The 27,761-nt window shown below is 40.1% G+C and overlaps 1 protein-coding gene across 4 annotated transcripts in view; it reads right to left on the minus strand.

Moving 5' to 3' along the window:
• The window catches only part of CCDC102B (coiled-coil domain containing 102B), a 181,429-nt gene that overhangs the window by 105,427 nt on the left and 48,241 nt on the right, over window positions 1–27,761 (minus strand). For 2 of the 4 annotated variants that reach the window (XM_061593589.1, XM_061593682.1), the window contains exons 5-6: window positions 20,535–20,642; window positions 10,331–10,540 (exon numbers count right to left, since the gene is read on the minus strand). In XM_061593589.1, the coding sequence (XP_061449573.1) occupies window positions 10,331–10,540; window positions 20,535–20,642 (318 nt within the window). Of the gene's footprint in view, window positions 1–5,183; window positions 5,327–10,330; window positions 10,541–20,534; window positions 20,643–27,761 lie in introns of those variants that run through there. The other 2 variants (XM_061593772.1, XM_061593860.1) reach the window with 2 other exon arrangements.

A 27,761-nucleotide genomic window follows, 5' to 3' on the forward strand; every position in this document is an offset into this window, starting at 1 on the left:
TAATTATGCTTGGAAAATAAAAGACTGGCAGATATAGTTGGCTGCAGGTGAAACCAATATGACCTGGACTTGAACTTCGGAAGATTTTTTGGTTAAGGATTTATGAGAAGGGGAGTTCAGAAGCTGAACTTGCTAATGAATTCTGAATTTGCTAATGCCATTATAAATAACCAATATCCAGCTTTTTTCAAACACTATTTTGAGTGTTCAAATTCTGTCATTAGTATTAACCCTGATATTTATTTGTGAAGCAATTCAAGGTAATCTTTCATGAGATATTGCACTATAGTCAGAAACCTGCCATTTGTTTTCTTACTCCTCATATCCCATAAAATGTTATTGCTCCTGCTTTCTTTGGGCATTTCATGGCTTGTATGACTCATGATAAGTACAGCTGACTTTACTCCTCCGCCCTTGCCAATCAAGGCCTTAGCTTACTCATTCTCAGTGTCAGCTGTGAAATTTAGATCTAACAAATTACTCACGCTTGTTTTGGCAATATAAAGTTAAATATACTGTCTGCAGTACTACTCCCATTATTTTGTATTTTCTTTTTAAAATGATGTGTATTTTGAAGCAAAATTGCAAAAGCATTTTTGAGATGAAAGGCATCATAACAGGTTTGTTTTTTGCACTTATATGCATACAATGCCATGACACTCCATGCAGATATTTATATATGCAATTGCCTGATTTGCATGTATCTTTCCTCACCCCCTTTGTTTTTACACAGGGAGTGTATGAACTGGTATAAACTGGGAGGAAGGGCAGGATATAAATCTAATAAATAAATCATAAAATAAAATAAAAAAGTATCTGTGTGGTAAAATTACAAGTTGATCCTGTCCTGAAAGCCCTAGGGATAGAATCCATTTGGTGACCTTGCATTTATTGAAGACCTTTTGATTCAGCCTTTGATCCTGCTAAATACACAAACCTCACGAACTGTCTGTTAGCAGGCAGTATCGACCCATGGAGTCATGCCTCCATCAGATTGATTGACACCATGAAGTCTCACTCCTGATGTGCTTCCATGATCAATGCCAGGTGCTCCATTTTGAAGTGCTGATACCTCATGAACTTGTTCAGGAACTAATAACTGATTAGAAGAGCAGTATTTTTGGTTGCTAGAAAAAGCTATAGCTACATAATAAGAAGTCTTCATTATTGCCTTTTACTAGTGATGAACAGCAAGTATACAACCAAACTGATCTGTTAAAGAATGTGCTAGGCAGTGAAAGCCTGTCTTAACAGTTTGAAGTTGCATTTGGTAGATGGATATGCTTTGACCCACCCATGAAAATGTGTGTCATTTTTGTCCTCCAGATTTGGGCAATAGAGAAATGGAATATGAAGTTGCTTCCCTAATCTCCTACTCCAATGATTTCATTGACCAGGCCACCTCTCATGTCATCTGTTCATATATCGTCTTATTCCCCCGTTTACTCAGTGCTGTTAAGCTTCCTTGTGTGAGTCTCTTCCTCTTGCTTCTAGCATATCAACAATTTGAAAATAAGACACAAGGTAAGTTTAACGTGCTCATACTTGAGGTCACTATGTGACCAGAACATCCATTGATAAAATCTAGTTAATATTTTTTAAAAAGTGTACAAAAGACTACGTTGAAAAACTGATGCATTGCACATGTTAAGTTGATGCCTATGTTACAATCCTCCTTTTTATTTATTTATAAATTGTTTTATTTGTCTGCATTTTGGCCCTCAAAAGGACCACAGGAAGACAGAGGAATGTAGGAAGTTGCTTTATTCTGACTCAGACCATTGGTCCATCTAGCTAAGTGTTGTCCATATTGACGAGCGGCAGTTCTCCAAACTTTCAGAAATACTCTACAACTGAGCTACATCTGTTCTCTGATTCACAACATTAAAATCATACAAAAAGTAAACCCAGAGAAAATCTTACAGAGCAATCCACAGGCCCCACCAGGAGTAGCAGGGTGAAACAGAATAGGAGATCCACTGCTGCATCCAAAGGCATGCCAGCCACTATGTGGAAGGTGGGGGGGGCTTTCATTTTGTCCCCCGCAGCCCCCACACCAGCTCCAGACTAGTGTAGCTAAGGTCCTGGCCTGGGCCTCTCTCTGAGGAATGGTCTGTAGAGATGATCCATGGCCAGTCCTGCTACAGCCCAACCCACATAACACCCTAGTTTAGGGCTTTCTCCTTGCTAGTGCCAGAGGAAACACTGCAGGGAGAAGCACTTGTTCTGCTGCACATTTCACAGCTGCAGCAGGGCATCTATGCAAGGAGAGGTCTCCCATACCAGTGGAGGCATACCTCTGCCTCTTCCTAATCTCCCCCAATGGCACAGATCTGGGGTTATGGTTGCACTTCTAAGGTATTAAGTGTCCCTCTAATATTGGGTGTATAGAGAACAGAAGGAACAAACAGGAAACATTGAATAAACATTTCTAACAGTATTTTGAATCAAGATTTCAAGGCCAATTTATCCATATTCAGAAGTCATTGAAATTGAAATGGACTGCCTTCAAGTCGATTCAGACTTATGGAGACCCTCTGAATAGGGTTTTCATGGTAAGTGGTATTCAGAGGTGGTTTACCATTACCTTCCTCTGAGGCTGAAAGGCAGTGACTGGCTCAAAGTCACCCAGTCAGCCTCATGGCTGTGTGGGCATTGGAACCCTGGTCTCCCAGGTTGTAGTCCAACACTCTAACCACTACACCACACTGGCTCTCTTAAGAAGTCATAGATGTAAATATATGCAATGGCACTTGCATTTCAAAGAAATGTCAAAACATGAGTGATAAGCATAGATTTAACATTTCCATTTCAGACAGAATTAATTGATTATCACAGTGCCTCTGGTCTCCTTTTAAATATCCATGTCCAATCACTAGAATATAAATGGCCAATATAAACTTTCTTCAATCTCACCTTCAATCCCCACTTTTAAAATTAAACTATTCCATTCACACTTTTCAGAAGAATGTCTGAAAGTGGTTAGATTTAAATGTAAATGAGATGGGGCCATCATAAATGGAATTTCATCTGAAGTTCATGAAGCAGACACCTTAGAAAGTTCAGTTCAGCTACTGAAAATAATCGCTCTCCAGTTAGCAATAACCACTGAAGCAGGACACTGATGTCTCTTAGAAGTTGGACACAGAATGTGAAATATTCTTGTCATGTAACACCATGCAACTAGGGATGGAGAAGAAATTTGATTCTGTTCACATTTAAAGCCAAATCTATAAAATTCATGTGCTCCAAAAGAATATGAGATCTGAAACACAGCCATCCTTCAAAATTAGCACTCGTTTGAATTTTGCAATGCAGTTCTCCAACCAATGTTTACAAGAAATGCATATATTAGGGGAAAGATTGCATAGAAATGAATATATTTGTTAAAATAATATTCAAAAATGCACTGTATTGTGAGAAATAGCTTGCAAAAATGGGTACATTAATCAAAACTGCATATAAAATATATTTATTAGGAGATATCCTAACTAAAATGCTGAAGAATGTTCATGAGAATTTCCTTTTTTTTCTTTTAAGCAAATTGCTGCAGAATTGTGATGAACTGAATTTAAATTTGGAAAAATGGGAAAGAGAGAGAACCAAAAAAGGAAAGAGCCTTCCATCTCGAGCAGCTATACTAAAATAATAATGTAGGCTCTGTATAATGGATATATTTATCTAGTATGGCTACTTGCAAATGAACCAGTTATATATTTGTCTAAATGATTCCAATACTATGATTTTAGATTAATTAACCTCTTCATTTCCCAGAAATATATTACTAATGTCCCACAGTTTCCCCTACTTTTCTTCTTAGGTTAAATCATTTGCGCAGGGCCCATGGGTATTAGGAGGGCTTCCAACTCAATGCTCAGATCCAGAACAATATCCACCTCTCCCATCACTCAAACCATCAGCAGAGATTGTGGATTAAGGAACACTGAAGTAGCCAAGTAATATGCAATTGTGAGGGATGGAGCAAGTCTGTTGCCTGAGAGAGTACACCCAGTACAAAACTGTTTCCAGAACCCATACAAACTGGGAAACAGCTCTGCTTGCTAAGAATCATTAATCTCATTTTGTACAGTAGGCTAAATAAAACTGCCCAATTTTAAGGGGGAGGGAGAGACTGCAAGTCAATGCAGCAGGTGGGAAATATGTAGAAATGATGGTGGTGACCCAGTGACTCTGATGTACCTGCAAGGGCTCCAGTTTGCATCAGAAAGCAAATGGACTGCTGACTCTGTTTGTGTTTCTTGTTACTGTTATATACATTTTCTCTTGTTTCTCTATAACAGTATCCAGTATTAGTTTATAAACTGATTATTTGGATTACTGTATATTTAGCTAGATAAACTCACTATACCACTGGAAACTGAAATAGATCTACTACTTCTAGTCTGAATGCCCCCCCTGCATTCAGATCAAATGATGGTTGTCATTATTTTGCTATTCTTGACATGAGAAAGCTGTATGAATTGAAAGATAATTTATGGGGTGCTATGATTGCAAATTTATTTTTTAAATGTAGATATGAATTTTCATGTAATTTTCATGTAAATTTCCCTGCTTTCAGCCTGTCATATGGGTACTTACAAGTTGAAGAACATAAAACTTGCATAGGCCACGTAAAGCATTTTGATTCCCATGTTTTAAACCTCTAATAAAATACAGTAAAAAGCACATTTTCTACAGACATTTAAACTACATTTCAAAGAAACTGAAGAGTTTTTTAAAGTTTCAAATACACTGCAGATTAGATTTGATACACATCTTTCATGCAATCAAAGCAGCTGTCTAAAAAATTTGGCAGTAGGGCTGAAGGGAAATATGATACATACTAGTCAGAACTGTAGATGGAAAGGTGGAAAAGTAATAATGTATTATTCTATCACAGTAAAGGGGTCAACACAAAGGCCTCATGAAATAGCACTCACATTTTGTTTTCAGTATAGTCTAAAAGTTTCATGTAACTGGAATCTCTTTATGGAGAAGAAAAATACATAGTTGGTCCAAATTCAAATATAATCTTGTCTCCACATCCATACCCAAGGCACTGTGCTCATGATCAGAAAGAGAATGCTACATACTTGCAGAGACTATTTTTCTTTCAGTGGCAATAAGAAATATTGTTAACGCCACTTTAATAGGAAGGCATCATTGGATTATCACACTAATTACTTATTTAAGGCTGGGAGTCTATTATTTGAGGTAAATCTGAGAGGTAGCAACTCTGATATGGAGGTCCTGTATAATTCCAGAGTATTCTGGGAAAACAGTGATGGCCACTTTTCCCCTTGAATGGCACAGATTCCAAGGAATTCTGAAAAAATAAAATGGCAGCCATTAGGAGAAAGGCCGTAACAGCGGAAGTAAAGCTGGCTCCTCCATCAATCAAATGTCACTTTGCTTTGGCCATTATATCAGGCTACGTGAAAGGAAGAGAAGCAGGGTTACCATTATCTCTTCTGAGAAGCCAGGTCCAGCAGGCTCCTCCCTCCATTAACTTCACTTGGCAACAATCATCCTATCACCCTATAGCAGAAAGAGAAGGGAGTAGGGCCATAACACTGGCTCACCTGACAGGCCAACAACTTCTGGCTTCTTCCCTTCTCCCCCTGAACTTTTTCCCATTCTGACTGGCCATCAGAACAACTTTGTAACTAAGAAGCAGTACCTCAGTTTGCTATTTATCTTTTCCCTCCCAATCCTTTTACTTTTTTGTGTCGTATCTTTTAGATTGTAAGCCTGAAGGCAGGTACTGACTTATTATTAATCTTCTTAAGCTGCTGTGGGAGCCTTTTTTAAATCCTTCAGATAAATAAATATAAAGAAGTTTTTCACATGGGCTTCAGTGTCTGGAGACCTCCATGAAAGCATCTCTGATAGAGGCACAAAACTGCCTCTAGCACAGAAGGAAAGACTTATTCTTTCACAGAAGAGCTCTGTATGTAGATCGATCTTCCCACAGTTTCCAGCTGGAATTACTGTATTTAGTATATTTTATATTGCCCAACAATATAGCACAGTGCTTATGAGATCCAAGTCCCTATTCTCAATGCTCAACCTTAAACAACTTTCCATTTTCCTGACCCTTGAATAGGTTGATTCCTGTGCAGAATCCAGTGGTGCAACTAAGCCAGTTCACAATATTTGTAACATTATGAACGGAGTGTCTGGATCTGAAGCAATCTCTCTCAGATAGTTTTCATGCCAATCATTTGATGTAATAGTTGGGATCTGAGTGGGAGTGTGAAATCAGTGCAGTGTAGGCTGAAGTGGACACAGTATTAATTGAGGTCCAAAGTAGACGAGACATAATTCACACAATTAGCAAATGTGCAAGTGGCTTTTTAAAAGTAAATAGCAAGCACAGGGCTCCCCTGACACATGGTGTGAAGCTTTAATGACTTACCCTTCCCTGTGTTCCCAGTCTGGATCAGGCCCATATTTCTGCTATTTTTGTAGGGGGGGAAATTCCCATTAATGCCAATATTAAAAAAGCTAATTGTTTGAATGATGTCTCATTTAGTTTGGCCTTCAGGCAGCTGCCCAAGTGAGCAATAATGCATGGAACTGCAGCACACACTAAGAATAACTGCTGCTCCGCTAGACCAGTGAGTGCAAAGTTAATCAGAGCTAAAATATGCTTGGGTTGTAGACACTGTGTCCAACAATTTCCTTTAACTTCTTGATGTTAGTTTGCGATGAATTTATCCAAATGGGACATCCTTTTTCTTTTGCTGTGTTTTCTTTATTCCAGGTTGGTTCTCCATTTCTCCAGATTCTCTGGCCTCACTTTCTTATCTTTTTGCCCCTCTTTACCTTTCCCTAATCTCTACAACAGGGGTATCCAATGTCAGTAGCAGTCAGCAGGGAGGCATTGCTTACTTGGCTTCCCAACACTGAGTGTCACTGCCAGTGACGAGGTGGGGGGAGGAGTGAGATATCAGGAACTTGGTCCAACACTCCTGCCACTGTGCCGGCACCACACCATAATCTTTGTGCCGCCCCCATCCCTTCTTGGTAACCAGCAGTGACACTTGACATTGGGAGGCCAGGTGAGCAACCTTGCCCTATCTGTGCCACCCTGATGACTGCTACTGCCCAACATAATGCCCTCTAGATGTTGCTGGACCTCAACACCCATAATCCTCAGCCAGCACAGCCAATAGCTAAGATTAGTGAGAGTTATGGTCTCTCAGCATCTGGACAGATACCTTGTTGGCTATCCCAGCTCTATAGCTTTTATGGTTTAGCAGCTTGCCCGTAAAGCAGCCACTTGAGCACTTTGACTGATGAGTAAATTGTATGCTGTTTGTGGCTTGGGATGTGGGGGGATGGTGTAGTGGGATGTTCTGTTATTCTTGCCCTGTACCTTTGCAACTAGCCCATATTAAGCCCCCACAATCCATCCCAATAGCAACTGTTGGGTCTTTGAGCTATTAGGCCTGTGTGCCATCCTTTGCATCTGATCAGAGAGACAAATACCTCTATGTAGATGCAGAATGTTTTTTTTCCCTTTACCAGCATTATATTGACAGCCAGCCCAAAACTCCTGTGCTAGCATCTGGCAATGTTGAGCTGTGACACCTTTCATCTTGCAAATTAAGCACTGGCAATGCATTCAATGAAGATGAATGATCTTATACTCATGCCACATTATTTATCTTGTCATTTTATTTTATTTTTCTCATATTAAGTGGTTCTACTTTGGGTTATATATATATAATTTATTTGATCAGTTTCCATTAAGTGCTAATACAGAGTACAGTAATGGCAGTCCACAGTCTAAATTACACCATCACAGACTCATTTGTATGAGCTAGTGTGCTTGCAAATATCAATGTGAGTATCTCACCCATGTAGTCTAGATTAATTATTTTCTAATAACTGTAATATCTATTTCTAACTATTTTATATTTTCATCACTATTAACACAATTGTACAATCTGCTGTTGAATATAGTCATGCAACAGTAGTATTTTTTTAAAAAAAATATTCACCCCCCCAACTATATGGAGGTAAAAATAATTTTACAATTGAGTAAGCATTTTTTTTAAAATAAATAAATTGTAGGCATTGGTTAAATTTGACGTTTCTAGATGTCTAGAGATATCAGTTAATGTCATTACAAACATTCACACACAAACACACATGAAGAAATATCACTGTGAAGTAACATTAATTTCAGATTTTTGCTGGAAATAATGTGATAATTGGTTGAAGGGAACCCAATGGGTGGCCAACATTTAACCATGCATTTGGAAGTATAGGTAGAGACTACATGGTCACAGGTGTCCACACCACTTTTAGTTTTATCACAATAAAGAATAATTTCATGCTCGGAACTCTGGTGTGAGACTGCTGCATAGTTATGCACTGAAGAGAAAAGAATCACTCTTCTTTTCTTTGGCACATAATTTACAAGTAACAAATCTTTTTGAAAACAAAGAACACTGCTGTTGATATTTGTGGGTGTAGAACTCTGGTGGTGGTGGAGAATATTGGCAAATATCCTACAGATTGCACACAGGGACAAATTTGTTTCTCACACTACCAAGCTGATAATAAAATTTGAAGACCTTATTGATGTCTTTGAAAGAGGCCAAAGACATTGTCCTCCAGTAGAATTGAGGGCAAACTTCAAAAACACATTTTGCAAAAATCTTTCCACAAACAGAGAAAAGTGATCACCTTAAAGGTCCTTGATTAAGAGTTGCCATTAGATCTGGTCACCTGGGGAAGTGAGGGTGCAGATTGGTTGCGAACATTTCCAGGTTAGGATCTCAATGACTCCAATGGCTGAATTAGTAATGATGGAAGTTGGGGCAAACAGTTTTGCTGGATCACAAGGTTCAGAGTTTGTAAAAGGGTTTTGTAAACCTATGGAGTTGATTCCTTATGCCATTTGTAGTGATGTTAAGATTTGTCTATTATGAAAATAATCCATGTTTTATCCCTCTGTGCTGCTTTCTCAAATGAAATGGGCAGGACAGGTTCTGGGCTACGTATCTGTAGACATGATGAATAACTAATAACTTGAAATAGCAGTTTGCAGTGTAACTTTAACCTCTAGCATCTTGTGTGTGTTTATTTTACTCAGTGATTTCAATAGGGGTAGAATTGACCCCCAAACTCATATGAGTAAAACACAAGTTTTCACTAAATGTGCCTTAGATGGAGTACAATTTTACACCTTTTCTCTTGTTTGCCATGCACTCAACATCTCTTCATAGCAGAGGACAAAAGTGCACAGACTTGTTAGATAATAATAACAAATATGTCAGTGATTTCCCTGGAACTACTTATCATGTACTTTCTATATGTGCATAGTTCATTTTCCAGAATTGTGGGTCCTTTGCCATTTCCCACCTCATCCATGTACCAATATAGACTCCAATAAATCTATTAAAATCTGTTGAAGAAAGTGAGCAGGGAACTTTGAGATAACATTGTGAAGTTGCAGTGCTCCAGCATAATTAGGTTTAACATCCACAAAAAATAAATAAGCTAACATGATCAAGGACTTATGTGGATGGGTGTTTGGCAGCAAAGTGCAGAAAGTCATAATTAGCAACAACAAGAAGATATCATAATGGAGAAAAAAGTGGCAGAACAAGATAGTGTAAGTACATAAGATTTTGTGCAATTCTCCCTCCAGCATCACAAGATATGGTCTACGCTCTGGCTCTTCTTCACATGAATGTTACATATGTCAATAACAGATCGTGCACAAGAGATCCAATGTGGATGGATCCTATGAAATTCTGATTGACTGACTATGAGTAAAAAAAACTGGCTGTTGGCAGAATCCACTAAAATACCAATCTTCAAATATTCAGTTATAAATAAGGAAGTGCTTCCTAATTATAACTTCTTTGTCATTACAATATGTTAATATTCCTTTCATAGTATGAATATTATGTAAAGTGGAAATATAATACATGTAATACAAAATCATAACTGTGTAATTCATATTTTATGCAGAAAAGAACACTGATAATAAATGCAAATAACGCCCCCTTCAAATGTGACTCACGTCAAGAGACGTCACATGTGGAAGGGAACACAACATTGGTTCCACCTCCAAAATCATACAGCTTCTAGGCTGTACCCCAATGCCCACACATTAGGCATAGAGCTCTGTAGATTGTGCAGATTTCCAATTTGCATGCAAGTTTGTGTTTATAGACCTTGTCCATCAGACATCCACACCTAATGTGGAAAACAGGTGGGGTGAGGTGCTGGACAATCTAGGAGAAATGCATACTACAGTTCAAACTTTTTTTCTGAAATATTTGGGCTAAGTTTCTCAGTATCATACCTTATTTTTTCCCAGCAGGTCACTGTGTGGTAGCTTGAGATCTCTGCATGAAAGAATTGCAGACAGTTTACTTTTTCTGTCAAGAGTATCTTGAAGATCTTTCATCTTTATCTTCAGTCTTCTGTTTTCTATATCTAGTTCCTGCTTTTCTGTGTCAAGGATTTTTCTTCTTTCCCGCTCTGATGCACTTTCAGACTGTAGTCTCTCCATCTGGAAAATGTGAGGTGGGGGGTACTGTGAAGACAAGAACTTTTCCTACTCTACACTAGCGATGGGATCGATTTCTGCAATAATAGGATTTGCCATCAGATTAATTATTATTATTTCTGATATTCTCTCTTTGCAGAGCGAATTTGAAGTAGCAACTCTCTGTGCTTGGTTTCCCTTTCACTGTTGTCAATGAAGATTGTAACTGACAGACAGAAAGCAGCAGGGGGGAAACACTGGCTTGATTATCTGCCTTAATCTATATGCTCTGCAGTGCACTTGAAAAGGAATGTAAACAGGCAATCATTACAGAGTTCAGAATAAAGATCGATAACACTGGAGACTCATGAATAAATAGTGATTGTAATATCGATAATTCTCAGCAAAGCAAAAAAAACCAGAGGAAATTGGGAAAATAAAAAGCTATTGGAGGAAAAAAGAATTGGATCATTAATTACTACCAGGAGCTACACTTAAAAACAAAACATGAAAAAGGAGAGGATTCCATCCCTGCTCTATGCAAACTTGTGGCCCATGTAATTGGCAAATTAATCCAGGATTCTTAATATCCTTGAGATATCTTACAGTCATAGCATATGTAACAGCTCCCAGGGTTTTGCCTTAATGGATACATGTTGTATCATCTCCACATTGTTTTTCACCTAGATAAAATACAGACACTGATATTTATATCTTTTAGGAGATCATTTCTCCCACTTTTAAAACATATTTGTAATTCCTATTAAATGGATCTAGCATAACTACCATACTAGTTTATAAGAGAAAACCTTCTGGAGAAAGGTTTTATGACCATTATAATAATTTAAATTTTACTGAAGGAAAATTGAAGAATGGAGTCAAAACTCAGGTAAATTGTTTCCTGGATTGGAAGTAGACTTGGGATAAAAATGGACTTTATAAATCTTCAGACCTGGTGGGCTTCAGGATGTTAATCAGTGTTCTACTGACAGGAACAAATGATCAACTAAAACCCAATAGGTTTTAATCTGTAAATATGTATATTTTAAGGATATATAAGGGAAGGTTATGTCAAGCATGCAAGAAACTATTTCCCTAAGTTCTATAAAAATGTCTAAATGAACTGAACTTTGTAGCTGCAATTAGTTAACAGGTAGTTATCAAATGCTCTGAAGAGACTGGAAATGAGGTGGGGAGGAGCAGAAAATTGTACTAAAAGTGAGAAAAGGGAAAAAGTATTTAGAATGAGAACAAGATAATGTGAATATGGCTATTCTTCTCCCCAGTTTGGTGGAAGAAATAATAATGTTTAAAAACATGGTGTGATAAGTATGAGAGTCTATATGATACACACATTTGTTTGGTTTTCATTCAAAAGTCTACACAAGCTAGCCAGTATTATTTTTATTTTCAAATAACTATTTTAGAACAGTTAAGATCAGGGTAAAATTATAATGAAAAAGCATTTAACATTTTACTTTTATGCACTGCATTTTATGGACCCATTCATTTTTTTATGTTGTTAGATAATAGGACTGTCCCTCATTGTATATCTTGTATGGAGATCACAAAAAGCGATGCAAACTACTTCAGGCTTCAGAAAAATATTGAATGAAGACTTTGGAGACCAACTGATGAAGAGAGTGCAGTGGAGGAAGTTACAAAAAAGGAACATCAGGAGAGAAAGAAGCTGTCACCTGACCACACCCTTTGAGCTAAAACCTAGCTGCATCACTAGGACTGTAAGATACTATTTGCTGGGCAAGAACATCCCTATGAGTTCATGTGGATCCAAACATAGATGTCTCAACTCCTTATCAGTATGTAGTGGCAAATTTAGAATTCCAGGCCCCTTCATGAGTCATCAGGATCAGCCTCAAAGACCAAATTTGACAGGTGACTGGCGGCACCCATCTGTCAATCACATGACATCATTATCCAACCCACTTATCAAAACCCCCTGGCAGGGGGGTTCCCAAGCCACAACATCCTGCTGGCAATCAGGTGTTTGGAAATCTCTGCACATGGGGCGTTGCTAGCCCTGTGCTCGGTGCTTCCCAAAGCACCAAACACAGAGCTAGCAAAGTGGTTGTTTCTCCCCTCCCTATGGGGGGTGGGGACAAAGAAGCTGGTATTTTACAGGAATTGCTGCCTGCAAGAAAGGTCCCTCTCACAGCATATCTGCAAAAAGCAGGTTTCTTCCCTCTGTGTTTTGCACATCTGCTGAGAGAAGGACCTCTCTTGCACATGATGCCTGTAAAATACAAAGGGACATTGCTTGACAAGTGTTTCTTTCTCCTTGCACAGACTCACTGCAGCCAAAATGGAGGGTGAATGGAGAGAGAGAAAAAGGGCTAAGAAGAGTGGGTGGAGAGTGCAGTGAGGTGAGGTGGCATTTCTTCACAAAGAAAGGGGCAAAGGTAAGCTGAAGAAGGGGAAAAGGCTGTCTGTAAAAGGGGGATTGCTTGTAAAGCAGCTGCTTTTCCCTCAGTTGTGGCTTTTGCAGAATTGCAAAAAGTGGGGGGGGGAGCCTCAAGGAGGGTGGGGGAAGACAGAAAGAGCAAAGGGCTAAGAAGAATGAGGCTGCCTGTATTTTACATGGGGAAGAAATCTGCTTTTTGTAGATCAGCTGTGAGGAGGAGTTCTGTCTTGTAGTGATATCTATAAAATGCCCCCACTCTTCTTAGTGCTTTGTCTCCCCCCCCCACACACACTCCATTTTTCCCCAGACAATCTTCAAAAAGCCCCACTGAGGAAGAAAAAATGCTTTACAAGCAATGCACCTTGTACTTTTCAAGCAGCCTTCCTTCTTTCAGCTTTCCTTTCTACATCCCCCTTCTCTGTGAGAATACTGCTTTGCCCCACTCTTAGTCCCATCTTCCCTCCCCCCTTTGTGGCTCTTTTCACCTATGCTCTGGGTTTGCTGCTATGGGTCTGCGTGGGACTGTTTGAAAGCCCTTTGTTTTAGTAAGATTCTGATGCAAACCTCCTCTTAAATCAGGCTTCCCTGTCCCTCCTCTTCTTTGTAAACCTCCCTCTCTCAACTCCTGCTGGCTCTCTCCCTCCTTGTGTTTCACTCCTCCCCACAACAACAGATGGTGGGAGCCAATTAGCATGCAAGGAGATTCATACTGACTGCTGATTGGCTTTAGTGACTCCTGCCCTTGCTGGATTCTCCCAGTCTCCCAAGGCAAGAGGAAAGGGAGCAGCTTTTAAATGCAAACTGTTAGGGAATTGCAGTGGCTTGATTGGCTGTAGAGACAGACAGAGGGACTACAGCAGGTGGCCTGCAGGGGGCTGGCTGCAAAAAAAAAGTAACAGGTCTGCTTCCCGGAGTGTTCCCCCAAGAAAACATACCTGCTTCTAATTTGGTATAATCTGATGGGTCACACCAAACAAAAAAAGCAGTACTTGAAGCCAGGGTTATTGATTTGTTAGACTAACGTAGCTTGGCACATAGTATTTGCACAAAAACATAGAAATTGAAAAATCTGCTTGTACAAATGGTACTTGTCAATAGTACGTCATATGGACTTCTTCCTGAGCAGCAGAATGTTGTGGGGAAGCTTTAAAGCACAGCGCTCATCATTCTTGACCATTGGACATGCTGGCTGGGATTGCTGGGAGTTGTATTCCAACATCTGAAGGCTCTCTGGCCACTGAAGCATTTTGTGCCCCAAATTTCTCATTGAAAGATTACTTCCTCATAGTTGCCAAATGTGTAGGGGGTGGCCACACAACCCTGCAATCCATTCATGGTCTCCACTTTTTTTTTCTTTTTAAAAAGTGTTATTGAATTGGAGAAGAATCAGAAAGAGACTATTAAAAACATATTGAGATGTCTAAAAACTGCTACCTGTTCTAAGAAATGTGGATCAGGTTACTTTCACACAGGAATTTGCAAAGTTTGAATGCCTTAAGAAAATCTGAATTCCTACTTTGAGCTCACTCAAGACAACTGTCTTAAACACACCCAATTTGAACATTTTTCTAGGGTCCATGTAAGAGATTAGCATGGCAGTTCTGGTTAGACAGCAAATGCAAACCACATGAAAGATAAATGGAAGATACCTTAACAGAATCACATATCAAAACATATGCCAGTACAAAGCAGATGCATGCAATATAATTCCATATTTTTTAAAAAAATATATGCTGGGCTTTTTAAAAATGAAAAGCAGCCACGACAGTTTGTGAGCCTGAAATGAGAAGCAGTGGGAGGAAGATGCCTTAACTCTCTTACCCCTAGCAGGTAACATACAGATACCTTACAAGCATATTATATTGCAAGAAGTAATACTTCCATTTCTCCTTCATCTGTTCTAACCCTGCCCCCCCCATCAAAAATCAGCTTACGGGTCAGGGTAGCAATTTTGAGTGGAAACATAGCTGAAGTTAAAGCTCCCACTACATTGTTTTGCTCAAACTGGCAAACTGATTTTCACTAAAACAAAACAAAACAAAACTAGCAGGCAAATGTTACAAACATCTGCTGTAGAATGTTTAATTTGGTCCTCACACTCCAGGTAAGTGATTCATCATTCTACAATGTTGACTAATCAATATAAATTTTATTCTTGCCTGGATTCAAAGAAAGAGAGAAATTACTAAACTACGCAAGAGTGAATTTTAGTCAAACAATTAGATAGGAAGAAACCTGCCACGTTAATATGGGTAAAAAGAAAAGTATATTTATCTGGTATGTCTGAGAAATCTCAGTTCATATCGTATCTCCAAACAATTTATTTGAAGAAAAAGAAATTTCATTTTGTCTATTAAATGGAATTCTAAGGCATGAAAATATAATCATTTATTCAGCAGCTAGCAACCTACTGTATATACTGAGTTTATTGATAATACATTTCTTACAAGAGCAAATAATAATTTCATCCCATTTTACTTATAGGGTTGGATTGCTTTTCTCCTTTTTGATTAGGCATACAATAAAGTTAATATCTAAAGTAATGCATATCCATGTAGTTCCCACAGAACAAGAAATACAGACAACACTAAGATTAGTCCAATTTGGTGTGTAAGCTTTGAAATTGTTGTCGTTGTTATGTGTCTTCAAGTTGATTACCACTTATGGTGGCCCTATGAATCAGCAACCTCCGATAGCATCTGTTATAAACCATGTTGTTCAGATCTTGAAAGTTCAGGTCTCTGGCTTCGTTTATGGAATCAATCTATCTCTTGTTTGGCCTTCCTCTTTTTCTACTCCCTTTTCTTTTTCCCAGCACTATTGTCTTTTCTAGTGAATCATGTCTTCTCAGTATGTGTACAAATATGATAACCTCAATTTCATAATTTTAGCTTCTAATGATAGTTTTGGTTTAATTTGTTCTAACACCCAATTATTTGTATTTTTCGTGGTCCATGGTATCCGCAAAGCTCTCCTCCAACACCACATTTCAGATGAGTTGATTTTTTCTCTTAACCGCTTTTTTCACTGTCCAACTTTCACATCCATACATAAAGTTCTGGAATACCACAGTCTGAATGATCCTGACTTAAGTGTTCAGTGATACATTTTTGTATTTGAGGACTGTCAGGACCTCTCCCGTGGTCACCACCTTGTTACAGTTCCACCTCAGGGTCCTGGTCTCTTAACAGTTCTCTCACCGGCTCTAGCAAAGTTCTCTCAAGATCCCACTGCTAGGCAGCACCACTAGACACTCCCTGTAAACAATATTGCCTTGAGACTGTGCCTTCGACTCCTCCTGGCTTATTGCTACATTGTGTCTAGTGCACTTATAGGCCTCAACCCCCCTGTATCTTTGTGCCTATAAAGATTACAGCCCTGGGTTGCTCTGGATACCTGATGATGTTACACTATCTCTTCACCGCTGCCACCATTGATACTGTTTCCCAAACTTGGCATATGCCCTGCCCACCCTTCTGGTCTGTGCAAACCCAGCCAAGGATCAGGCATTTTGGTACACCAAGAACTATTTATTTATATACACAGGGAATAACAAGATTACTTAAAGGTATAGTCAACAAGCATGTGGTTTCATACAATGTGTTACTCTTTTTGTTTCTTAGTCATCAATATCCTGCCTCACTACCCATCTAATCCAATCCAACCAACAACCCTCTCCAAAGCCAACCAACCCTCCAAAGCCCTCAGAACCAACCAACAGAACCCCCTCTCAACTGTCTTCATCTCATTTATACCTTCAGACACTCAAACACTCAGCCAATCATCAAACAACACTCATCAACATTCTAACCCATGTACTCCCCCTCTCACTCAGTCTACTTACCACATATACTCTAATAAACCCACACTTACCATATTTACAGTATTATACATATACAGGGACATCACAAGGACCTTTTCTAGTTCTCTCATAGCTGCCTTCCCCAGTCCTAGCCTTCTTCTGCTTTCTTGACTATTGTCTCCATTTTGGTTAATGACTGTTCCAAAGTATTGATAATTGAAATTATACAGAACTTTTTCTCAGGCTATATGTTTAGAAACTTTTTAAAATAGAGCAACGCAGATGGTTCTTTGCTCTGCTTATCCATTGTGTGAAGGCTTCTCTTCAATTTTTGGATGGAGAAAGAGCATTTTACTTATTATTATAATAAAGGTGCAGTCCTTCAGGCTGCAAAATGATGATTAGTCTAATAATGATTTAGTAGAATCTGGCAATCAATACATAGCTGCTTGTTTACCCTTTTTATCTTCCTCAAGTCCTTTTCCCCAGCCAAGCTCACTTCCAGTATCGGAGGGAAGAAAATGACTTGGGGGAGGGGAGAGACTGGGAGCAATAGGTGGCCCAAGGAACATAGGAAGGTCCCTTTTATGGAGTTGGAACACTGGTCCACTTAGCTCAGTATTGTCTACACTGACTGACAGAGGCTCTTTAGCGTTTTAGACAGAGGCGTCTCCCAGCTCTACCTGAAGACGCTGGTGACTCAATCTGGGACTGTTACATACAAAGCAAATGATCTACCACTGAACTATGGTCCCTTGCCCAAAGAAAGGGTTCATGCTTCTCACCTGCATGCTCCTTTTGTTCTAAAATTAACTCACCTTCTGCATTACACATGATTAGGGCAGACCTCCGATTTTAAACAAATGGTTCTGCTATTGTCGTGTGCAGTATGAACCACAACTATTTGTAGGATATTATTTTGCATTAGTATCTGTTGATTACAACACAGTCCTCTTATATCTCCTTTTTTCTGCTTTACATTGCACAGAAGTCTCTTCACAGCACAGGCTGTTAAATATGAACAATTTCCTACTTTTGCGGGGAATATTAATTTTAATAATGCCTAATGATATGTCCATTTTTATGTTCTCTCTCTCTCTCTCTCTCTCTCTCTCTCTCCATTTTCAGCAACCCGAAAATGACCTAAAGCTTTACTGCTCCAGGAGGTCATGAATCCTTGTTAAAGACAACAGAATGATGCCTCAGGCTACCCTGCACGACTACCAGCAAAACAGCTGTTTTAAATTTAAAGAGCTCAACAAGAAAAAAAAATCAATACAAGACTATTAGTGTTCAAAAGAGCTATTTTATCATTGCATGGGTTTTAAATGAGAGGAGGGGTATCATATATGGTTTGCAATGTCAGGCTATTTTGAAACAATTTCAGAGGGTACATTGATTATAGAGTGACAGCAGGTTGCATAAATGCAACCACAGAGTATTATAATACCATTATGCCCTTGATAAGTACACCAGATCAGTCATGACTGATTTTAACTCATGTTTTGTCTTGCTTAAGACTTTACCACCAGCCCGTTACATGTTTACTAGTTTCCGGTCCATAAACAAACACACATGCAAGCTCTTGATAGTAAACTAATCATCAAGTTAACATGCCTGAAAACATCCACCACTAAAAAGATACTGGCTTGGATCCCGAACTTTCTAAGTTTATGTGAATGGAAGGGACCTATCCAGGGTAGGCTCCTGCTGACAGAAGGGGGTATTTTTGCCTATTTCCCCTCTCCATTCCACCCCAGGCACGACTGCTATTTCAGAGGAGGCCCCAACCATTCATGGGGCACAGTGATCTGCACAGGGAACTGCGAAAAATCATCTCTCCTTCATAAACTGTTGTTTTTTGGCACCAATGAGAGCTTTGCTCCTCTCATTTTAGCTCACAACAATGCAGGGTGTGTGTGATTTTATTAGATCTGCAAGGAAAGAAAAAATGAAACATCTTCTCCATCTCTTCCTCCTTGGGAGTCTCCAGTCTGTGCAGCAAGAGCCTCTGTTGCATCCACACAGCATCTGTGACTTGCTTTCATTCATGGAAAGCAGACCTGGAACCAAACCACTGTTTGGGTAGGTAAAGTGCTGGGTAAACTCATAATAGGGTAAGATGGCAGCCTTACAGTGTTATAGATATGGGATCCCAGCCAAAACTCCATAGTTCTGTGAATGCTTATGGGTATATGATAAATAAAACAGCAAGTATGACAGCTCTGTTTCTGTTGCATTATTGTTTTGCTACAATTTCACATTAATGAAAAGGAAAGGGAGGAAACATCTTTAATTATCAAAGAATTATAGGGAAACAAGGGTTTGCAGCAACAGAGACTAATGTTGACTTTAAAAGTTTATAGTGAAGAATCTTTTCTTTTATAATTACTAGTCACTTGTCTCCTGAATGAGGCACTTTTTCCTTTTGGAATGTTCTTACAAGAACATGTTCATTATAACAAAAATTTATCTGGGTACAGAGAACAGACCATGGTCTTTCAAAATGTTCCGGATGAACCTCAAGCCCAAGTTGGATGCTATGGGATGTATAGCCTCATACAATGTATTTTTTATATGTGGAAGAAACTGACATGATAATATGTAGCTCAGACTAGCAAGTCATGATCATTTTATAATGCATTTGTTTAACTTGATTAAGAATGGAGCAGCTGGCCGCTTTTTGTGCCTGTTGAAAAGGGAAACTCCTGGATGTGCTACAGCCTGTTGAAGCCCATCATGCAACAACTCAGATACCAACTATTGTTTTATTTGATATTGCGGTTTTTCAGTTTCATTGTCTGTTTATATATAGTGTTTATTATTTTTTGTAAACTGCTGAGAGATTGTCTTGGTATTAAGCAGTATATAAATATATATATGAACATATATGAAAAATATATGAAACTATCATCATCATCATCAATTTCCTACAGGATTGTATTCAAAGATTCACACCTAATCTCAATCTCACAAAACAAAGAGTCATACCTGGACTTCTCTGCTCTTGAAAAATCCTTTTAAAGCCTATACAAAGAAGCTAAGAAGGACAAATAAGTCTCAACTAATTCATTTCAAAGAACTTGTGTGTAGCCCTTTAGTCATGTTACGTTTATATCAAAATCATTCTTCACTCAAAATGAACTATCTGAACCCCATACAAAGAGAAGAGAGATGAGGAAAGAAGTAAACCTAAATAAGGAAGTAGTAATAAGAGCGCTACACCTTCTTTTAACCCCTTTTGTACCAAACTATTCAAGGACAGAATTCGTTGTGCTTCTTTTTTCTTAATATTAAAATTTATTCTAACTTTTCATTTTCTCCAGATCCCAAAATACAATCATCAGTGGACTTATGATGGTGTTTAGAAAAGATCAAACCAATAGTCCTGAGCCAAATTATACTGAATGTGGACATATGCCCTTCCAATAACTTTTTGTATAGTCCTAATGGTCGTTCCTTTTCCTTGCATTTTTGCAAGGAAACACATTTTTGCGGAGACACACAGTAGCATAAATAACAATGGCATGACTATACATTGTAAAGGCATTTAAGGACACATCTAGCAACAAAGAAACATGCACTGCTGATGTAAATAGGTCTTATGTCTGAGTAAAGGAGCTCAATAAGAGGGTCCCATATGCTCTGCATATATTTATGAAAACATATGAAAATAATTCTGAAGGATCAATGAACATTCATCATACCCTTCCAGTAAGTGTTTTTAGACTCCTAACGGTAATTTCTTTTCCTTCCTTGTGTTCCTCACACAATTCATAAATACCTAAACATACCTCTGATTGTAACCCCCAGATATTTTGGGATTTGGCTCCTTTGTCTTCCTGTAAATCTTCCATGTTTTTTTCCACTTCAGCCTGATGTGCATCATTATGTATACCAAACTGAAAAACAGAGGTTAGCTTCATCACTGAAAAATTAAGATATCTCCTGCAAGCATACTACTGAACTATATTTTCTAGATGGTTTAAAACAGGGGTGATGAACCTTTTGTAGCCCAAAGCCCACTTTATCTCATGGGCAAAAATTTGGGGGGCACATACCAGCAGTGGGCAGGGCAGATTTAAACGTAGGCAGAGGAATGGATGTGACTTTTACCTGTGCACAGTAATTGCATTCCAGCCATACAAAAGCCGGAGGTTTCTATGCACATTTATATGCACATACACATGACACGATGCATCCTCTATACTCCTTCCAGGCAAGCAAGAGGCATCATCACAGTTCAAGGACACATTCCAGCCAGGCAAAAGGAGGATGTGGCCTGTGGGAGGGGTGTGGCATGGGGAGAGCTCCAGAGGCCAAAAAGAGAAACCACAGAGGCACATTTGTTTCCTCGGCCTGAATTTTGTCACACCTGGCCTAAAATATAGAACTAATCTATTGGATAAGCTCCCTTAAAATTAACTAGATTTCCATGGAACTGAAGCTGCATTCCGACTGCTTATCTTAACATATGAAGAGGATGATTGGAGACAAAGATTCTAGCTCCACTCCCCCCCTTGTATTTCTCATCCACAAGTTGGAGGCTGAATTTCTGAAGGGGGGAGACTTAGGCATATGTACAATGCTCACCATACATTGTAGAACCTTGATTTTTCAGGGTTCTAAAATCTGCAAGGGACCTCCATGAGCACAGAATAATTTCATCCTTGTTATCACTGCACATATGACCAGTTTAGCATAGCCTGACGTAAAACTGCCATTGTTGTAGGCAGTTGTTATAGGCTGAAACTGTCATGAGAACTCACCCCTTCTAATGTCACAGATCAGCATAAACCAATACTACAAGTGCAATAAAGAGAAAATGAGTGTTTTTCAAGCAAAATTTTATTCAAGGAATGATGATTTGCTGGGCCCATTCTTTTGTTTTGCCTCGATGACTCACAATAGCAAAATCCATATTGATTTTAATGAGCATGAGCTGCCCCTTTGAAAATAACAGATTGGGAAAGCAAACCAAAAGTGTCAGGAGTAAAGCTACTGTATTTCGTTGCAAAACAGAAAGCAAATACAAAATAAGATGTCAGATACTTAAGATTTGGAGCCCTGATGGCTAAGATGGATCAGTAAAGAATTATTCTGGTGTTGTTTTAAGGGTGGGGGGGCCTGCCTGATTAGCGGACAAGGAGTGGGACATGCGCAGACTGGAGGGGGGTACCGTGGGGAGGGTGGGGAGCCATTATATTAAAAGGCTAGGCGGCAGATCCTGGAAAGGTGCGGGTGGCAGGCCACACCAGTTTAGGGGAACAAGGGATAGATGTTTAATATCCATCCCCTGTTCCAGGCCTGTCCAGAACCAGAAGATAAATGGGGGACGCAGGACTCCATCCGACCTTCGACTGCTGTTGTGTAATGCCAGGTCTGTTGCCCATAAGACAACGCTCATCCATGATATGATCCTGGATGAGGGCGCAGACCTGGTATGTATTACGGAGACCTGGCTGGATGAGGCCTCAGCGCCTACGCTTGAGGCCACGTGTCCAGCCGGTTTCCAATACGCACAGCAGCCGAGGGTGGGTAGGCGGGGAGAGGGAGTGGCAGTCATCTATCGAGGGTCTTTGGTCTTCGCCAGACCCCCTCTCCACGAGACCAAGTTTGTTGACTGCATGTACTGGAGGTTGGGCCCAAAGTGCAGTTTAGGGATTCTACTTGTGTACCGCCCACCCCGCTGCATGACAGAATCCCTGACCGAGGTGCTTGAGCTGGTCGCAGCTGTACGAATGTTCTCCCCTAACCTATTGGTTTTGGGGGACTTCAACGTGCATGCCGAGACCGTCCTCACTGGAGCCCCTCGGGATTTCATGGAAACCATGACTTCATGGGAACTGCACCTTAGTAATGTAGGGCCCACCCATGTAGCTGGTCATGCTCTTGACCTTGTGTTTCTCTCAGGAGGGGAGGGAAGTATTCTGAAAATGGGGGCTGTTTTTTCTAACCCCGTGTCATGGTCAGATCACTATCTGGTGAATATGGACCTCTCAATGCCACACACCCTCCGCAGGGGACATGGACCTATTAGGATGGTCCGCCCCAGATGCCTGATGGAGCCTATAGGATTCCTGAATGCGCTGGGAAATTTGGAGCCTGCTGAAGGCCACCTGGTTGAAGCCCTGGTGATGGAGTGGAATGGGGAGATCACTAGGGCAGTAGACCAGGTGGCTCCGAAATGTCCTCTCCCCCTGAATAGAACTCAGATAGCTCCCTGGTATACACCACGGTTGAAAGGTCTGAGACAGGAGGTGAGACGACTAGAGCACCGGTGGCAGAAATCTCGCTCTGAAGATGATCGGACACTGGTTAGAGCAGCAATGGCTGCCTACCAAGTGGCAACAAAGGCAACAAAGAGGGAATTCTTTGCTGCCTCTATTGCGTCCACAGAGTGTTGTCCCAGGAGGTTGTTCCAAGTGGTCTGAAGCCTGGTCGGTCCAGTTGCCCAGGAACCCATGGAGCAATCTAAAGCCTCCTGTGACATATTTGCAAAACACTTCGCCGATAAAATCGAGCATCTAAAGAGAACGATTTTGTGCGCCGTGGATACAGGGAGTGAGCCAAAGTTGGCCAGTTGCATTCCGGTTCAATGGGATCGGTTTCAGCCTCTTCCTTCTGAGGAAGTGGACAAGGTGCTCTCTACTGTGAAGCCAACCACCTGTCTACTGGATCCCTGCCCATCATGGCTGTAAAGAGAGGCTGAACGAAAGGATCAAGGCAGTGGTAAATGCATCCTTGGAAGAGGGTGCATTGCCATTAGCCCTCAAGGAGGCAGTAATAAAGCCTATTCTGAAAAAGCCCTCCTTGGATCCACAAGAACTAAATAATTTTTGTCCAGTCTCTAATTTACCATTCTTGGGCAAGGTGATTGAGCGAGTGGTGGCCAAACAGTTACAGACACACTTGGAGGAAGCAGATTATCTAGACCCATTCCAATCGGGCTTCAGGACTGGACATGGAACTGAAACAGCCTTGGTCGCCCTGGTGGATGATATGAGGAGGGCGTTGGATAGGGGAGAACACACCTTCCTCGTCCTCCTCGATCTCTCAGCGGCTTTTGATACCATCGACCACGGTATCCTTTTAGATCGCCTGGAGGGATTAGGAATAGGGGACACTGTTTTACGGTGGCTCCGTTCCTATCTCTCAGACAGGCATCAACGGGTGACATTGGGGGATGAGGTTTCAGACCCTTGGCCTCTCAATTGTGGAGTACCACAGGGTTCTATCCTCTCCCCCATGCTATTCAACATCTATGTAAAGCCGCTGGGGGCCGTCATCAGGAGGTTTGGGCTGCAGTGTCACCAATATGCGGATGATACTCAGCTCTACCTCTCGTTTAAATCTTCACCAGAGTTGGCTGTAGATACCTTGTCCAAGTGCCTGGAGGCCGTAAGTGGATGGATGGGATGGAATAGGCTGAAGCTGAACCCAGATAAGACCGAGGTGTTGTTCATGGGAGATAAGAGAAGGCTGGGAGATATAAACCTGGTGTTTAATGAGGTAAGATTGCCCCTGAAGGACCAGGTCCGCAGCCTCGGGGTCATTCTTGACTCACAGCTGTCTATGGAGGCTCAAGTATCAGCAGTGAGCCGGGCAGCTTGGTATCAACTCCATCTGATACGGAGGCTGCAACCCTACCTTCCTGTCCATCTTCTCCCACAAGTGATACATGCCCTGGTCTCCTCTCGCTTAGACTACTGTAATGTGCTCTACGTGGGGCTGCCTTTGAAAACGGTCCGGAAACTACAGCTGGTACAGAATGCGGTGGCACATTTGATAAAGAACAGCCATCGCCGTGATCACATCACTCCAGTATTAGTAGATCTTCACTGGTTACCAGTTGTTTACCGGGCCGAATTCAAAGTGCTGGTATTAACCTTTAAAGCCCTATACGATTTCGGCCCAGTTTATCTGAAGGAGCACCTCCAGCATCACCAATTATGCCGCCTTACAAGATCAGCCACACAAGACCTTCTCTCGGTCCCACCAGTCAAAACAGCTAGGCTGGTGCGGACCAGAGAGAGGTCATTTTCGATTGTGGCCCCACCCTCTGGAATTCCCTTCCTTTAGATCTCCGCTATGCCCCCTCCTTGATGGCTTTCCGCTGATCTCTGAAGACCAGCCTATTATATTAGAAACCCTATGGGGTTTCTGGGGTGGGTTAGTTTTTAATGCTGCTGATTACATTTAAGAGTGGGCAGTTTAATTATTGAACGTTGTTGTGGTTTTATATTGTATTTTATAGTACTGTTGTATGTCACCTAGAGTGGCCGTTAATTCGGCCAGATAGGCGACTCAAAAATAAAATTTTATTATTATTATTATTTATTATTTAAGAAATGCACTTGGTGCTAAAAGCATGAAGATCTGAAATACACTTAATCAGCACTGTATTCTTCATCTTAAAAACTTTTAAATTCTGTGTATTCCAAAATATTGATTTATGTAAAAAGCTTTTAGCTTTTTCAATCGGCAATATAATTGTGGTTTTTGTTATTTTATTTATTTGGTTTGCTCTGTTTGAATATGAAAAAATAATATGTAAATCAACATTGGTATATATGTGAACTCACCTGAAATTGTTGAACTTCTACAAGCAATATAACTGTTGCTTTTGTAATTATTTTGTTATGTTTGAATATGAAAATCAATAAAAAATCATTTGGGGGAAAAAAAGCTTTTAGGTTGCTTTTTAACAAAGTCGCCTCACAAAGTGCCTTACAGCCATGTATAAGTATACATCCATAACATTCAACAGTAAAAACAGCGAAAACAATTAAACTATCCAATTTCATCCCAAGAAAATACCAGCAGCAGTGATGGATCTGCCTTTTGGTGTCAGTTTGATTTTCTCTCCATCGAACTTCCTTCCAGTACTGCTTCATCAGGGATCAATGTTCACTATTTGTGATAAATACCAATTTGGGTTTTTTTCTGCAAAAATATTGATATTAATATCAATATTTTTTAAAATATCATTTTAATAGATTTTTAATGTGTTTTTCAAAATATCAATGTGAATATTGACATTTTGAGGGAAATATAGATATATTAATATCAATATTTTTGAGGCAAATCTTTTAAAAAATCTGCTTCAGCTGTGGAAAACTGCTAGAGCAAAAAAAGCACGAATAAATAGGAAATCCAATGTCAAATCTGAATTTTCTGTAAAATTCAAGCACATCCCTAAACCCATCTAGCTTTAAAGAATCACATGCAATAACTTAGGCTGTAAAACACACTAGTCTCCATATCAAGGTGTTTCCATTGGCCACATCTGGAGGGGGAACGATTATGAAATCAGTTGTGAAATCTCTTTGAAGCTGAATTTTTTTAAAAAAAACAACACCACTCTGCTCCTACCAGGTTTTACAGTAAAAAGGGGCAGGGTTTGACTAATGTTTGTGTGCCCCTGTTTTCAGAAGAGAGGGGTGGAGACATACTGGAACCAGCAGCAGTGAGGTTGTTTCTACGCTTAGATATAGCCTCCAAAGGTGGAGAGCCACTGTACAGAAAACGAGTATGCATTTTTACTTTGTTTTATAGGACTTATAAGTACACAGTAAAAATGGCAGGTACTCAAGCAAAAATATCCCTTTCCAACTGGTACTCAGAATCATACAATCATAGAGTTGGCAAGGGCCTATAAGGGCACCGAGTCCAATCCCCTGCTCAACGCAGGAATCCAAAATTAAAGCATACCTGTCCAGCTGCCTCTTAAAGGCCTCCAGAGTTGGAAAGCCCACCACCTCCCTAGGTAATTGGTTCCATTGTCATACTGCTTTAATAGTTTTTCCTAATGTTCAGCCAAAATCTGTCTTCCTGTAACTTGAACCCATTATTCCATGTACTGCGCTCTGGAATAATCAAGAAGAGATCCTGACCCTCCTCTGTGTGGTAACCTTTCAAGTACTTGAAGAGTGCTATCATATCTCCTCTCAGTCTTCTCTTCTCCAGACTAAACATGTCCAATTCTTTCAGTCTTTCTTCATAGGGCTTTGTTTCCAGTCCCCTGATCATCCTTGTTGCCATCCTCTGAATCCGTTCTAGTTTGTCTGAATCCTTCTTAAAGTGCGGTGTCCAGTAGTCAGGATGAGTCCTAACCAGTGCTGAATAGAGGGGAACCAATACTTAATGTGATTTTGAAACTATACTTCTGTTAATGTAGCCTAAAATACCATTTGCCTTTTTTGTAGTCACATCACATTGTTGGCTCATACTCAGCTTGTGATCGACAACAATCCCAAGATCCTTCTCGCATGTAGTATTGCTGAGCCAAGTATCCCCCATCTTATAACTGTGCATTTGGTTTCTTTTTCCTAGGTGTAGAACCTTGCATTTATCCCTGTTAAATTTCATTTTGTTGTCTTCAGCCCAATGCTCTAGCCTATCAAGGTCCCTTTGAATTTTGTTTCTGTCTTCCAAAGTATTAGCTATCCCTCCCAATTTCATATCATCTGCAAATTTGATAAGTATTCCCTGCACTTCCTCATCCAAGTCATTAATGAAAATGTTGCACTGGACCCAGAACCGAGCCCTGCAGTACCCTGCTCATTATCTCCCCTCAGTTTGAGAAGGAACCATTGATAAGCACTCTTTGAGTACGATTCTGTAGTCAACTGTGGATCCACCTGATAGTTGTTCCATCCAGCCCACATTTAACTAGCTTGCTAATCAGAATATCATGGGGCACTTTGTCAAAAGCTTTGCTGAAGTCGAGATATATTATGTCCCCAGCATTCCTACATTCTATCAGGGAGGTTACCCGATGGCCATGCTGGCTGGGGCTGATGGGAATTGTAGTTCAAAAAAGTAACTTTTCCAAGCTCTGAGTAATCATTGCATTTTTTTCAAGGTGCTTACAGACTGACTGCTTTATAATCCGCTCCAGAATTTTCCCAGGGATCTATGTCAGGCTAATTGGTCTATAGTTCCCAGGTTCCTCCTTTCTGCCCTTTTTGAAGATAGGGACAACATTATCCCTCCTCCAGTCATCCAGCACTTCACCC

The sequence above is a fragment of the Rhineura floridana genome, chromosome 1 (assembly GCF_030035675.1).
Source record: "Rhineura floridana isolate rRhiFlo1 chromosome 1, rRhiFlo1.hap2, whole genome shotgun sequence".
In the NCBI taxonomy this organism is placed as follows: Eukaryota; Metazoa; Chordata; class Lepidosauria; order Squamata; family Rhineuridae; genus Rhineura; species Rhineura floridana.